General features: G+C 40.9%; 1 protein-coding gene across 1 annotated transcript in view; it reads left to right on the top strand.

The window, feature by feature from the left end:
* The window catches only part of SYTL5 (synaptotagmin like 5), a 97,083-nt gene that overhangs the window by 66,426 nt on the left and 16,134 nt on the right, over nt 1–14,523 (top strand). Inside the window, exons 8-10 of the mRNA XM_065423226.1 lie at nt 1,024–1,130; nt 8,869–8,961; nt 14,019–14,084. Of these exons, the coding sequence (XP_065279298.1) occupies nt 1,024–1,130; nt 8,869–8,961; nt 14,019–14,084 (266 nt within the window). The remainder of the gene's footprint in view (nt 1–1,023; nt 1,131–8,868; nt 8,962–14,018; nt 14,085–14,523) is intronic.

Raw genomic sequence — 14,523 nt, 5'->3', positions numbered from 1 at the left:
AGAGGAGACTTTCCCCCCGAGCCCAGGTGCTGCTGCAGGGAGAGAGAGCTGGGGGGAGTCCTCTCTCCCTGTCGTAGCCCCGGAGCACCCTCCTGCACCCCAAACCTCTCATCCCTGCCACACATCACCTCCATATTGGTACGCATAACAAAATTCATTCCACACATGGGTGGGAAAAATTAGAGGAAACACTGATTCTTTTGTCTAGGAAAACACCAGTTTTACCTCCTTTTGTCTGTTTACAGACTCCAAAACATAATATCAGAGAGTATCCATAATTTCACATAAGGTGGTGGTAACTACATTTCACAGTGACATTAATAACCAGCATGTTCTTAGTTTTCAAATGATATTTTACAAGACACGTCTTAAATGAATAGCATGACGACAGTGTGTTGGGGCAATGAGTGTATCAGGCCTGTTGTGAGTTACTTCAAAAGGTAATACCAGGGTACCCATTTATTACATCATGGGCAAAATGATGATAATGGGTATACTCCATGGGGCTGTTGGTATGAGGAGCTCCCAGGGTCACAGTATCATTATTCACTCAACATTGAAACTTGGACTCTGGGTTGGTTTTTTTTTTCTTATTTGCTGAGGTGAAGGGTTGCAGGAGTCATTATGAACATGTAGATTCATCCAGAGCTCCTGCTGCCTATGTTCCTGATATCGTAATGACGCAAGCAGGTGGCCCTGCCTGAGAAAGCCAAAGGTTGAATAGTGTGTGACCCATAGGGGACAGAACCATATAGCACATAATAGTGCTGAGGGAAAGGAGGTATCCAAAAAGCTGAATAGTATGGTAAAAATTATTTTTCCATCATTCAGCTGAAGGTGCTCAGATACCGCAATCGGGTGCAATGGCACAACTTCCTTGATGAAGATTATTATGATTTGATTAAAAAAAAAACATTTTGGTGTTGTAGTAACAACTACTAAAAAGTGACAATATGAAAAGAATAGTATTTGTTGTATAAATTATATATTAATGAACACCTTCCTTTCCCCTTTGTTTTCCAGATCTCAGCAGATCTGAGATAGATTTGAGTGGGTCTTTCTCAGAAGAAAACAAGGATGCTGTAAGCTTAAGAAGTAAATCTGTACCAGACGCGTTAGACCAGGACCTGGTGAGTTAGAAATGACACTAAAGCTCACAGGGTGGAAAAATTGTTACTCTAGCTTCTGAAGTCAGCATAATCTTTAAACTAGTTCTGCACGAGAATGAACTCAGACTTGTATAAATTCAAGTCTGCATCTAGCTTATGCTGCAATCATTGCAGACTGTAAAGCACCGCACACTACAGTAATATTACAAATTGGAGTAGAAGAGTGTTGGGCTTATGGAGACAAATGTGTTTGGGAGTCAGTTTGTTAAGAAGGTGCCTCAATTGTGTGGAATTTTGTGGACAGTTAACAAATGATATCCTTGGGCAACATTACCTTCCAAGCATGATGTGTATGGATTGATTCCAAGTAATAGCTATAGTTAAAGCTCTTTGTAGTTATGGTAGATACAATAGCTATTCACCTAGGAATTTTTTAGTTTATAAGTGGATGGAGTCTCATCTTAGAATACCATTCATGAAGTACATTACACACTTCAGATCATCACTAACTCTTGCTTTATTGGATTTTTTATTTTTATACTGAGTTATCCTCAGTATCAAAGCCCGTCAGCTTTGTCCCTCTCTTCTTGTCTGTTCCAGACTTGCAACACGTCACCCTCCCTGTCTCTTCTCCCCAGTGATGCCAGTCACCTCCTACTATTTTCAGTTTCTCACAAACATCTCCATGCCCACTCCCATGTTTTCCCCTTGCACATAGACTGCCCTCCCTGAACTGATCCATAAACCATTTCCCTCTCCTCCTTAAAATATATCCAAGTCCCACCTGGGCCTTAGTGCCTATAAGAAATCAACAAGTTAATGATGTGTGAGGGACAGATGGGGTTATTTGGCTCTTGTTTTATGTATTTATAACTATTTTTAAATTTTTCAACTGTATATAAAATTGTATGTATTGACTTATATTCCTCTCCCCCCCCCCCCCCCTTCATATGTCACTTGTCTTCTTGGATTGTAAGCTCTGCAGAGCAGGGATCATGTCTCTGTGTGTTTGTACAGCACCTAGTACAATGGGGCTCCCATCCTGATTGGGCCTCATGGACACTACTGTGTTATAAAAAATAATCCAGGCAATCATGTCATGTCACCTGTAGCTACACACAGACATCCATGCTGGTATCAAGGGGTAAGATAGAAACACTCACCCCGGGAGCCCTTGTCCCAAAAAGACTGGGGATGCAGTAATGTTGTGCTTGTGGGGTGAAGGTTGTGGCCTTCACAGTGTTTTAGGTTGTGGTGTGGGAGGGGAGAGGCATCTCAGGGGTAGTGTGCAAAATGAAGAATCAATTCCTGGAGGCTGAAAAGGTTACATCTCCCTTACTCCTGGCCAGCTGGTGGTGGTAGCTGGGCTTTGAAGTGTGTGTTCCTGGATAGTGGCAGCTGCTGTTGGTGTGGGGGGTGTCCTGCATGGATGCGAGAAGCAGATTGCCTGGATGAACTGGGCTGAAAGAGTGAGGGAGGGTATTTGCCTCCCTTGCTATCAATCAGCTGGTGGTGATTTTGGTAGGGCACTGTCTTCCATTTTCAGGGAGATGGACTGGATAACTGATAGGTCTTTTCTTTCTCTGATTCTATGATGCTTCTTGGTTGCAATTTCCAAATAGATTTTAAAATCTGAATACTGTGAAATACATGTATCAAGGAGCACTGGGGAAAAAGGTTAATTGTGGTGTCCACTTCAAAGTTGAGAGAACTCTCTAGTTGTGTGCATTTGGGTTACTGACAAAAATACTTCTGTCAGAACATGGAAAAGCAGGGAATTAAAAGAAGCAATTTCAAAAGTGTATCAGAGCAAACTGAATTAGTTTTTAAAGGTCTATTAAGAAACACCTATTCAGCCACTTTATAGTAATACAAAGCACTGTTCACAACTTCCTCAGCTATTTTAGTAGAAGGAATTGGATTAGGTGTATTTTTATAACCCTGACAGAGAGAATGAAGATTACTTAGTCTCCTACCACTTCTAACTTTAATAAGCAACAGTAACCAATTATGTGGCTGTGCTTCTATAGCACCCTTGAGAAACATTGCTGCTGTTGTGTAAAATGAACTGTGGCTCTGCTGGCAAATGAGAGAGTCTGAGGTGAAATGTTAGCTTTCCAAGCAATCTCTTGGTTTCAAGAATGTGCTCTCAGTCTGTATAAGGTGAGTTACAGATTTTAATGGTTAGATTTTCATAGTTCCTTTGGCAAGGAGGACGAGATGGCCAAAATGTTTAAGCATGGCTGTCTGAAATTAGATACCCAAAGCCATATTTAGGCACCCAAGTTTGAAAATGTTGATCCAAGTTTCATACACCACATTTATTTGCTGGGCAATCAAAAACTATTTATCATTTTTTTTCATTAAACTATAGATGTATTTGTGACAGGTTGGATCACAGAAACCCCCCTGGGAGCTGCCACCTGATGTGCCAAGACTACCCCTGTTCCTATTTTCCCTGCCAGCTCAGGACTCCAGCACCCTGTCTTGCTGAGCCAGACACTCCCGTCTGCTCCAACAAAGACCCAGGGTCTGAATTACGTGCCCCAAAGCTGCAGGTTTACCTGAAAACAGCTCACAGAAGTGTGCTTGTCTTTAGCACTCAGATGCCCAACTCCCAATGGGGTCTAAACCCAAATAAATCCGTTTTACCCTGTATAAAGCTTATGCAGGGTAAACTCATAAATTGTTCGCCCTCTATAACACTGATAGAGAGATATGCACAGTTGTTTGCTCCCTCAGGTATTAATACATACTCTGAGTTAATTAATAAGTAAAAAGTGATTTTATTAAATACAGAAAGTAGGATTTAAGTGGTTCCAAGTAGTAACAGCCAGAACAAAGTAAGTCACCAAGCAAAATAAAATAAAATGCACAAATCTATGTCTAATCAAACTAAATACAGATAATCTCACCCTTAGAGATGCTTCAGTAAGTTTTTTCCTCAGACTGGACACCTTCCAGGCCTGGGCACAATTCTTTCCCTTGGTACAGCTCTTGTTTCAGCTCAGGTGATAGCTAGGGGAATCTTCATGATGGCTCCTCACCTCCTTTGTTCTGTTCCACCCCTTTATATATCTTTTGCATAAGGTGGGAACCCTTTGTCCCTCTGGGTTTCCACCCCCCTCACTGGAAAAGCACCAGGTTAAAGATGGATTCCAGTTCAGGTGACATGATCACATGTCACTGCAAGACTTCATTACTCACTTGCCAGCACACACATATACAGGAAGACTCACAGATAAAACACAGCCATCTGCAGACAACGGTCCTGGTTAATGGGAGTCATCAAGATTCCAAACCACCATTAATGGCCCACACTTTGCATAATTACAATAGGCCCTGAGAGTTATATTTTATATTTCTAGTTTTAGATACAGAGTGGTACATTTATACAAATAGGATGATCACACTCAGTAGATTATAAGCTTTGTAATGATACCTTACAAGAGACCTTTTGCATGAAGCATATCCCAGTTACATTATATTCACTTATTGTCATATTTTTATAAAACCATATAGACTGCACGTCACAGTATTATATACAACTTTGAGGGAGAAAATAGTTCTGGCTGTGTCTCTGTATTTGCTCCTTCAATATAACCCCTGCACTAGCAGGAGATAAGAATACCTCCTTTGGAGGAGTCTGCTTATTTCTGTGCCAGGTTCTCAGTTGGTATAAAGCAGTGTAGCTCCATTGAAGTCAGTGGGGAGAGGGAAAGTCAAGGGAGCTAGCCTGATTTATACCTGTGAAGGACTTGGCCCTCTGTGGGTCTGTCTACACCACCATTGGCAGTGAGTTTTGTAGACATACTCACACTAGCTTGGCTTGAGCTAGCATGCTAAAAATAGCAGTGTGAATTTAACAGCATGGGTGGCAGGCTCAGGCTCTCAAGCCCACCCAATGCCATGAATCTGAGCTTGGGTAGCTAGTTCAAGCCTCTGCCAGTGCTACAACATCTGCATTGCTACTTTTAGCATGCTAGTTTGAGCCAAGCTAGCTTAAGCTTGTCTATCTGGGAGGCTCACTACTAGCTGCAGTCAGACATATACCCTTTGTCTGAAATTGAGTTGCCCATGCAATAACTGGGAATCTATTGACAAATGTTAACAGTTCTAACCCACAACACTTCCCTACATGCCCAGTTACCACTCTGTTCTCCTGGCCTGCATAAAAAGCCGTGAGACTTGAGCTTGGAGGAGATAAGCGTCTGTTTGGTTTGGAAGAAAGACAACAGTAGTTTAGATCAGCATGTAGGGTGGGATTCTCAAAGCCCTAAGGGGAATTTGGTTGCTGTCTTCCAATTTTCAAAACTTCTGCTTAAGAGATGTGGGTGGTCAATTCCCATTAAAGCTAATGGCAGCAGCTTTGAAAATGTCAGTCATAACCTTTATGTAACCCTTCTGCCAGGTGGAGCCAGCAGCAGCCAGGGTCAGGTTCAATATCTAGGGGTTTAAGTCCCCACCCAGTAACTTGGGAAAATTACACACCACCCTGGGGTGTTGTGACGGTGCTGCCTGTGGGAGCCAGCTGAGGTCACTCAATCAGGGTGAACTGCAAACAAAACGGGGCAGACAAACCCCAAACGCTGGTGGTTATTCCAATACTTAGATTTACCAAGCCAGCACAAAACAGCTTCTATGGTACCTCACTGTTACTTAAAAGTCCAAACAACGCAGTTCCCTTAAAGTACCCAGCCTCAGGCCTCCATCCAGACACACCTGTCAGATATGATGATGATCACTGAAACTCTTATCTCATCATATAAAAGGAAAGGTTCTTCCAATCCCAAAGGATCAGCCACATACCCAGGTTCAATTATAACTTAGATCTTACCAAAAATAAACGCTATAGTCAATTCTTATTAACTAAACTAAAATTTATTAAAAAAGAAAAGAGAGAGAGTGTTGGTTAAAAGATCAATATACATACAGACTTGAATTCAATTCTTGAGGTTCAGATACATAGCAGAGGTGAGCTTGTAGTTGACAAGCTTTTAGATATAGTCCAAGGTTATAGTCCAATGTCCATATTCAGGGTGGCTCCAGTCAATGACTGGGGATCTCAATCCTTGTGGCTTAAGGTTTCCCCCTCTTGAAACCCAAAGCAGATCTGAGATGAAGTAGTATCATGTCCCAGGGTTCTTATACATTTCCAGCAGCCTTTCGGCCTGAGAAAACAATAGGCTTAACTCTCCTTCCAAACATCCTGGCAATTAGCACAGGGTAATTTATCCATTAAACAGTTCAGATACAGGTTACCATAACCTTCAAAGAGACATATAGACAATAATACTATTTCACTCAAGTATCATCATAAATGTTAATATTCCTTTTTAGATCTTTGAATTAAAGTTATAGCAATAGACAAGACTTGTTTGCTTACATCACAAGACCTGAGCAAACATCTACCCTTGAGATCTCTAATAATGCAGACTTGCATTTCAAAACTCTATTCATTTACCTATCTTCCTAACTAGTCCTTAAGGTTCACCCATGGGTCAGGTCAGTCTGTGAATTAATTAACTCTTTCTGGCCCTGTCACTTTCCAATGAAATATTATATTACACTCATAACGTCACAGGTGTGTCTGAGAGGCAATACTTCCCCTCTCGCAAGCACAGAGTCTGAGTGTAGATAAGAAACTTTTAATGAAAGGAAGGAAGTCACCCAACATTAATTAGGGGAAATGCCACAAGTAGGATTCATAAACCTGTGAGCAGGACACCCACCCTGCGCAGTCCATGGGACAGTGCCTTCTGCCTCATGTTCCTGAGTTCTGCAACCAAAAGTTCCCTCTCTGCTCCCTCACCATACCCCACTCACAGTGGTTGTCCTTGGTCAGTGAGGACCCAGGGTTCAGAGGTGCATCTGTGTGAGTTCACTGCCCACCCAAGAAGAAGGCAGCTTGCTTGCTTGCTCCACCAGCTGAGCACTTCCACTCCACTGGCCAGCCACTCATTCCGTTTGCCAGTCGCCTTCTGCCACCTGCCTCTCTGCTATGACCTCTGCAGGTCAGTCTCTTGAGCTTCCACCCAGCGCTTAGTGATTTTTCAGCTCTTAGGCTGGGCAGAAACACTGTCCCCACAAGTCAGCTTTTTTGAGCACTTAAAATACCAAAGGCTTCTAATGGAGCCTATTTAGCTCTATCTTTGAACAGTGGGGAGGAACAGGTTAAACCAGACCAGGGACCCTTAGGGAGCGTCCACATCTCCTGGCTGGGACACCTGTCCCCACCCCTCTTACTTTCACAGGGTCTGGCATTCGAGCCCCTGGTTTAACGCGGTTCTTTCAGCTGAGGGTGACCCCCTCATTTGGGACAGGCTAAGCACAGTTTTGCTCCCCTTTATTCATACAATAAAGACAACAAAATTGATAACATTTCACTACCTCTGCATTCAGTACGAAAGTGATTTGTAACCCAACACCAGCCAAAATTGATCACTTTGAGCAACACCACTCTATCTGCTGGATATTTAGGCAGAATGAGTGTGTTCATATAAACACAGTTTGCTCCTGAAGTCTCTCCCCCTCCCAGCTAGGTGTCAGGGGAGAACTCATTCAGACTCTGGTTACATCTATAATGCTTGTTAAAACCCGTGAAGTCTCCACACCACTCATAATAGGATGGTAACTTTCTGTTTGTTTGGGTTTTTTTCAATTTTTTATCAAAAGCTAGCATTCCTGTTAATCATCTGCTTTCAAGTTTCAGTTAATAGTTTTAGTTTATGATTACCAAATTGTATTTTCTACCCACGTGCCTAAAGTATAAGAATTAGGTAATTTACTAAAATGCAAATTTATATATATGCACACACCTGTGAAAATATAATTTCTTTGTTAAAATTTTGTAATGCTGAATAAAAGAGAACCGTGAATTTAATCTTTTTGAAAATTTCCAAATTGACTTTTCTGGAAGCCACATTTTTCTGTTTATTCAGCAGCTATGTTCAGCACAGACAGTGGTAGGACACGTTTCTTTCAATGCCCCCAACCATGACTCGGAGCATTCAAAGTACCAGTCAAAAAGTAGTTTTTTGTTTTGTTTTGTTTTTTAATATTTAGTCTGTCCTTGGTCTGTCTGCTATGACTGCCAACCAGGATGCAAATTAATAGTACTAGTGGTGCGGATTAGTTGTTATGTAAACATGTCCATTAGGAACTGGACTGAGATCAGAAACTCAGCTCACTGAATAGCTAGTTAATGGTAATAATAATTTTTGGTCACTATGGATTTGGGCTGAACTTAGTTGATGACCTAAAGGTTGAAGCCTCCATAACACATTACTGTATCCAAAGCCATCCAGTTTTCATATTTATTTTCTTAAGATTTGAAAAACACCTACCCCGTTCCTCCCTCGTCTCCCAACCTAAATGCGTGTGTGAAGATGCCTAGCAGTAATAGCAGAATAGGGTAATTCAGGTGTACTACTGAGAACATAGAGTGCTTGGAAATTGACTTCGTAACACAGTGCCCCACCATGTAAGATAACAATCCATTTCCTACTCTGGGGACATAGAAGCCTGGAGGTTTTACAGTTTTCAAACAGCTGAAAGGTGAGCCAGAAGTGCCCTTTATTCCTGCTGTACTGATTGTGACTGTGTAAAGTGGTTGAAAGTGTAAATCAAAAGCCTCTGGAGACTTGAGTTTGGGAGGTGCGTTGACATAATCTTCCTTAAACAGAAAAATATGGAATAAAACCCCAGGAAGGAGTCAGACTTACAGTAATTGAATGACACTTTCTTTCTTTGCGGTTAGGATTACCTGGACGAGATAGAGGAAGACCCTGATGACATAGTGGCCTCTCATTATCTAAAACATCGTGGACCTTTGGCAATTGGATTATCAACAGTAAGGTCTCCATTGGAAAACATCTAGAATTCCTTCATTCTTTGTCACTAAGCAAACAGTTTCTTGCTGAAGTAGATGTGGGCTAATGACACAGCACACACACTGAGCATTCAATTTCATTCACTAGATATTTTTTGTAATGATTCATATCCAGACCGCCTTTCCTACTGCTGTTTAGTAGCAACTTTGACTTCTTGGTGATTTTTCTGGTTATTGTGTTTTTAGTATCTCTATCCGTAAAGCTAAAAAGCCATTCTCTGCAATCAGTACTGAAGCAGAAATCCATTGTTGTTTATAGTGTAGCTGTCCTCCCTGCACACTAATGACTTGGGACCTGATCTCCAGCGGTTTTGAGCACTTTGCCCAAGGTGCTGAGTGCCCTCACCTTGAAATGAACTCAAAAGAAGGTGTAGAGGGGGCATTCAGTATCAGGCTCTTAACCGTAATTAATTGTAACTCTGTTCTGTTTGGCTGATGCTGTATGTGCACAGTGAGAAATTTCAACATGAAAAAAAATGAGAGGAGGAAACCTGAAACATCTAGCCAATCTAGATGCTCTGTCAAAATGAGCAAACCTAGAATAGCTGGTGCTGATATGAGGAGATAATGTGGCTTTAAAAGAAAATCCTCTGTCACTTGTAATGACAGTCCCACTATCGGAAGGATGTGTGATTTCCATCCACTATGCCTGACTTCTGGCCACTGTCAGACAAGCCTATTCAGAAGATAAAACATCTTTCACAAGACACCAAGGATAGCAAATGTCTATATTTATTTAAATTGTGCCAGACAGCGGAAAGAAAATGCTCAGACTTGATTCTTTTTTAATAGTTTTGCTGAAGTGTAGCAGTGGAAATTCCCTGAGTTCTGAGGAGTTGGGAAGCGGATAGGGGCACAATTTATCCTTACGATAGAAAAGTTTTTTATTGATAGTTGGGGGAGAGGGGTCTTGTCTGGGGGTGACAGTAGAAGAGAGTAAACAGTAGCCATTGCTCACGGGCTCTTGACTAGGGTTGCCAACCCTACAGGATTGCCCTGGAGTCTCCAGGAGTTAAAGATTAATCTTTAATTAAATAGTATGTCATGCGATGAAACCTCCAGGAATATGTCCAACCAAAATTGGCAACCCTAGCTCCTGCTAAGTGATGAAGTGATCTCTCTGTACCTGGAGAGATTAAAAATAGGGATTTATAGTGTGCAACGAGCTCAATTTTTCAGAGTTAGACTAGAGAAGTGGTTGATTTGAAGCCTCTTCATTTCATTGGAAGAGGATCCCACCGTGTTCTGTCTTTTGTTCCTTCTCATTGCATCCTTTGGAGGGGTTGTGAATGGTGGGGCTCACTTTGAAAAAACTGAACATCCTTTTAAGCTCCCTGCAACATACAAGTGCTTTCATTTTATGTATTTGCATTATGTGTCAGTAGCTTCATAACCCACATGGAGTTGGTACACTGGTGACCCCGACTCCCCACATATATTCCATTCTCTATGCAACACAATCCCAGTGTGGCTCATATGTTTCAAGTCATTTCATAAGCATAGAGTAAGATATTTGGGGATCAGGTTTGCTGAAAGCATTTCTGCTTTCCATGTAAACTATTGTATATTTCTGCAACAGCTTTTCATTCCGAGGACACTTCCCAAACTATAGACAGTGAACCAGATCCTTAGCTCTAAGAAGGCTGCTTTGTGCTATTCCAGCAGTGTAAAGCAACCTTAAGTTTGTTTGAAGTGGCTAGCTGTGGATCCCCTTAGAGCAGGGGGATCCCAGATGGGATAGAGTTGGTGTAACCAGCACTACATAATCAATTTATACTCCCTGAGATAGGAGGCATGCTGAGGGGAAGGGGCGTGAGTGGTGCACACTGCAGGCACCATAAATTAGAGCCATCCTTAGGCTGTTTTAACTCACTCCTGAGATTTGACTAATTAACTCCCCAGCTGTTCCAGGGATGGGGGATTGCAAAAGGGGCATACAGCCATCCTTGCCCATCCTTGGGTCCTGTGCCAGAGTAGCTCTGTTGGACCCAAGATTGCAGCAAATATACACAGTGCCAATGGAGTGCAGCAATCTCTCGATTGGAGGGTGGTAGCAAGGTGAACTAGTGATCAGGACATTTGATATAAAGGAAAGGAAAGTTTTGGGCCATGACACTAGGAAATGAACTCTATTTTGTGGAATGTGCTATTGTATTTTTAATGCTTCACACAAAGCAGACAGAATTCCAGTAAAGGTCACCTCCAAAAGACGTGCATTCAATAGTGAGCATGGAATTCAGCTTGTTGCTTTGGAAGGAGAAAGAGCTGGGTCAACCCTTTTATTCCAGGGTCTCAAGGAATTCAAGGAATCAGAGTTAAAAGAGACTTGGGCATGTCAGGCCAAATCAACCCTAGTAAGCAACTGTAACTCCATCAAAATCAGTTGAATTACACCCACTTAACCAAATTTGAATTTGACTCATTGCCAACACATCTATAAAACCTATAGCTTGCTAGTCTATAGGTTTTATAGATGAATTCCTTTCCTTGGTCTGAACACTGAGACTGGAGTTGTAGGTGCTCAATACTTCCCTTGGTAAGGGCCCTTAGGTGGTAACTGTATTTAATGAGCATTTCCCATAGTACTTTCAGCAGTAGGTTTTGTCTTTCTATATAGATTCCTTTTGACCTTTCTCCTAATCTAAATGCAGCTTTCCTGCTGCAGTAGAACTGAGATGATCTCATGCCTCAGTGCTCCTTTCCTCTTCACATCCACCCCAGCATGCTTATTAAAGTCACTGCATGCTATGTTAATGGGAAAGCTTCTATCAGCAAGCAGCTTTTCTCCCCCCCCCCTCTCCCCCCAGAGTGGATCAGTTTTACTGGTCTGTTTTGACCTACTCTGAGTGTATGTTGTTGCTAATATTCCCCATCTCTAATACTCACACTTTTCTGATTTTATTTAGTTTATTCTGTGCATCTCATCCTTCAGCATTGTACAAATTCTGCAAGTAATTTGCTTGTTGCTGAATTTTAGCCTCTGATAGTGAAACTAATGACTTCGTACTGTGGTACAAAATAATATTATAAATGTCAAATGAGCCCTAATTTTATAGAAATCTGAGTAAGGAGATTAGAGTGTAGATACTTAAGAGTGCCCTGAAAATCAAAACAACAGTATTTGGGCTAAAAGAAAAGAGATGTTATTTTTCTTGGGTTCCTCCACTGGACACAACAACTTGTCAAGACCATTGCATCAGTATGATTCCTTGTTCCAGTGTCTTATATTTTACCAGTAAGATATAAAATGCTAAGCTGATAAATACAGGCCTCAGATGTTTTTGAGACTTACAGTCATTACATGAGTAAGTTTTCTTTAAGCAGCCACATTTATCATATTTAACACAACTCCCAGTGAATCCCACAAAACAAAAGGCTTTTATTGTAAGAAGTGAAATATTTCAGTTGCTATAAAATGTTTTCTAAATTAGTCTTTGTTATTTTATTAAAGATTTATTAGCAACGTAGGGATTTTCTGATTGATTTCCGGGCTCCACTGTGACTGCTTTAGTTATTTTCATTCCCCTCAACAGAGGAAAACATTCAAGAATGGGCTCAGATTCATCAAAGAACAATCCTTCCCACCCCCCCACCCCCCCAAAGTGTTGACTTTAACATAAACAAGTAAGGAACAGATTTTCAAAGGCTGTCACTTACATTGTTACACTTCTGCTACATGGGTAAATAGACATTTTCGTGCACACAATGGATAATTTCATTCAAATTTGAATAACCCCATTTTATGTGCATAACAGATAGAAGTGTGTAAATATTAGGGGTGCACCTTAGGCAACACCCTTTGAAAATGTAGCTGTAAGTGTATTGAGACTAGAGGAAAATCTAATTTGTGCAGTAACGTAGATTGATGCTTTCATGGTGACTTGAACCAGCCCTAGCCTAGAAGTTTGAGCCAATTTGTATGAATTGCTACAAACAGCTGGTTTTGGTTGGAAGGTGGTACCTCCGTACCCCCCATAGTGTTAAAGCTGAACTGCAGTACAGAACACACCAACAGCAATAAGAGCCAAAGCACTTTTATGATGTATAAAATTAACCTCTGTCTTTTTCTCTTAAACAAAAAAAAAAAGAGAGAGAGACATTTCCTAGTGGTTTGATTTTAGATTTGAGATATCAAGAATAACCACACCAGTCCCTGCTTTCCTTTCTTTGCTGCAGGACCTTAGCAAGATGTTTGGAGGGTCCAACCAGTAATGTCAGAAGAGGTTATAGCTTAAGTTGTGGCTCATACATTCTCCCTTCGTTGTTTAGAAGAGGAGCTGGTGATCAAGTTATAAACTCCTGTGACCTCACTGGTGAGATCCTTCAGACATCTTCCCAAGGTCTTTCAGCAACAAGAGGAAAACGGGCCCCTGATCTTAATACTTCAGTTAAAAAAACAAAAACCCAAAAGCATTTTTTTCCACAAAATTTGGAGGCCAATTTTAAAGGAATAGTAAAGGGTAAAACCAGAAAAAAAATTGGTTTTGTTTTACATATACCCTTAAAAACTCCACCGAATTAACCTCTCAACCTACAAGTGTTCAGAGAAGCTTGCTCTAATCACAATTGTAGTTTCTTATGAAGGCCCCAGTGCTGCAAACACTTACATGCATGCTTAAATTTTCACACAAGACCGCTAATTTCAATTGGAATATTCAAATACAGAGTTAACTAGTGTTTGCAGTATTATTGACCAAAATGAAAATCTGAGTCGGTGTTCACATTTAATTTGTTTGGTGCTACCTTAATACAGCAGATTCTGTCTTCATTTGTCACTAACCTGTATTCTTCCTGCAGACACTTTTTCACTCATTACACAATTATACAATTCATTATTGGAGGGGGATTTAGGTCTGGCTTAGTGCCTCACTGCTATAAGTACTGTATCACTGTGATTTAACAGCACATCACTACTGTACCTACCACCTAGTCTGTAGAACTTGTTATTTCTTTTCTGAATTCTTACTGCAGCTGTCTAATGTTATTTTCTTTTGACCTTTGCATTGTCTTCCTGAAAGAACTTTCCTGAAGGCTCTGACAGGAAATGCTCCTACTTAAATGTACCTGACGCAGATGGTGATACTGTGAGTTCTCTTGCTTCCTGTGAACTGCTTTTCTGACATTCTGCTTTTCTGATGTTCCCTCTTATTCCTTCTTTGTGCTGAGAACTCTTTCGGTGGTTTACACAGGCTTTTTTTACATCAATTTAAAGATACCAAAAGTTAGATATGTTTTTGATCAATATTATTTAAAAACCAGCAAAAAAATGTACACCAGAGTTTTAAAATGCCTTGGGTTTCTGCAATGTACAAACTGACTAATTTTTGTCTTACAAAGATTTAATTCTTTCCCAGTAGTTGTATTAGGGACAATTTAAAAATTTGTGAAATGTGCTTATGCTCTTAGAAATGCCCATGATGAGGTGACATTGCTGTATCAGGATACTGTATATGTTTTTGTGTCATTTCCATTATGGGCTTTCATATAATTTCCTCTGAAGCACCTGGTACTAACCACTGTCTG

Source organism: Emys orbicularis, chromosome 1, assembly GCF_028017835.1.
Source record: "Emys orbicularis isolate rEmyOrb1 chromosome 1, rEmyOrb1.hap1, whole genome shotgun sequence".
Taxonomy (NCBI): domain Eukaryota; kingdom Metazoa; phylum Chordata; order Testudines; family Emydidae; genus Emys; species Emys orbicularis.
The sequence above is the reverse complement of the archived record's forward strand: the minus strand, read 5'-3'. Positions and strand labels throughout refer to the sequence as shown.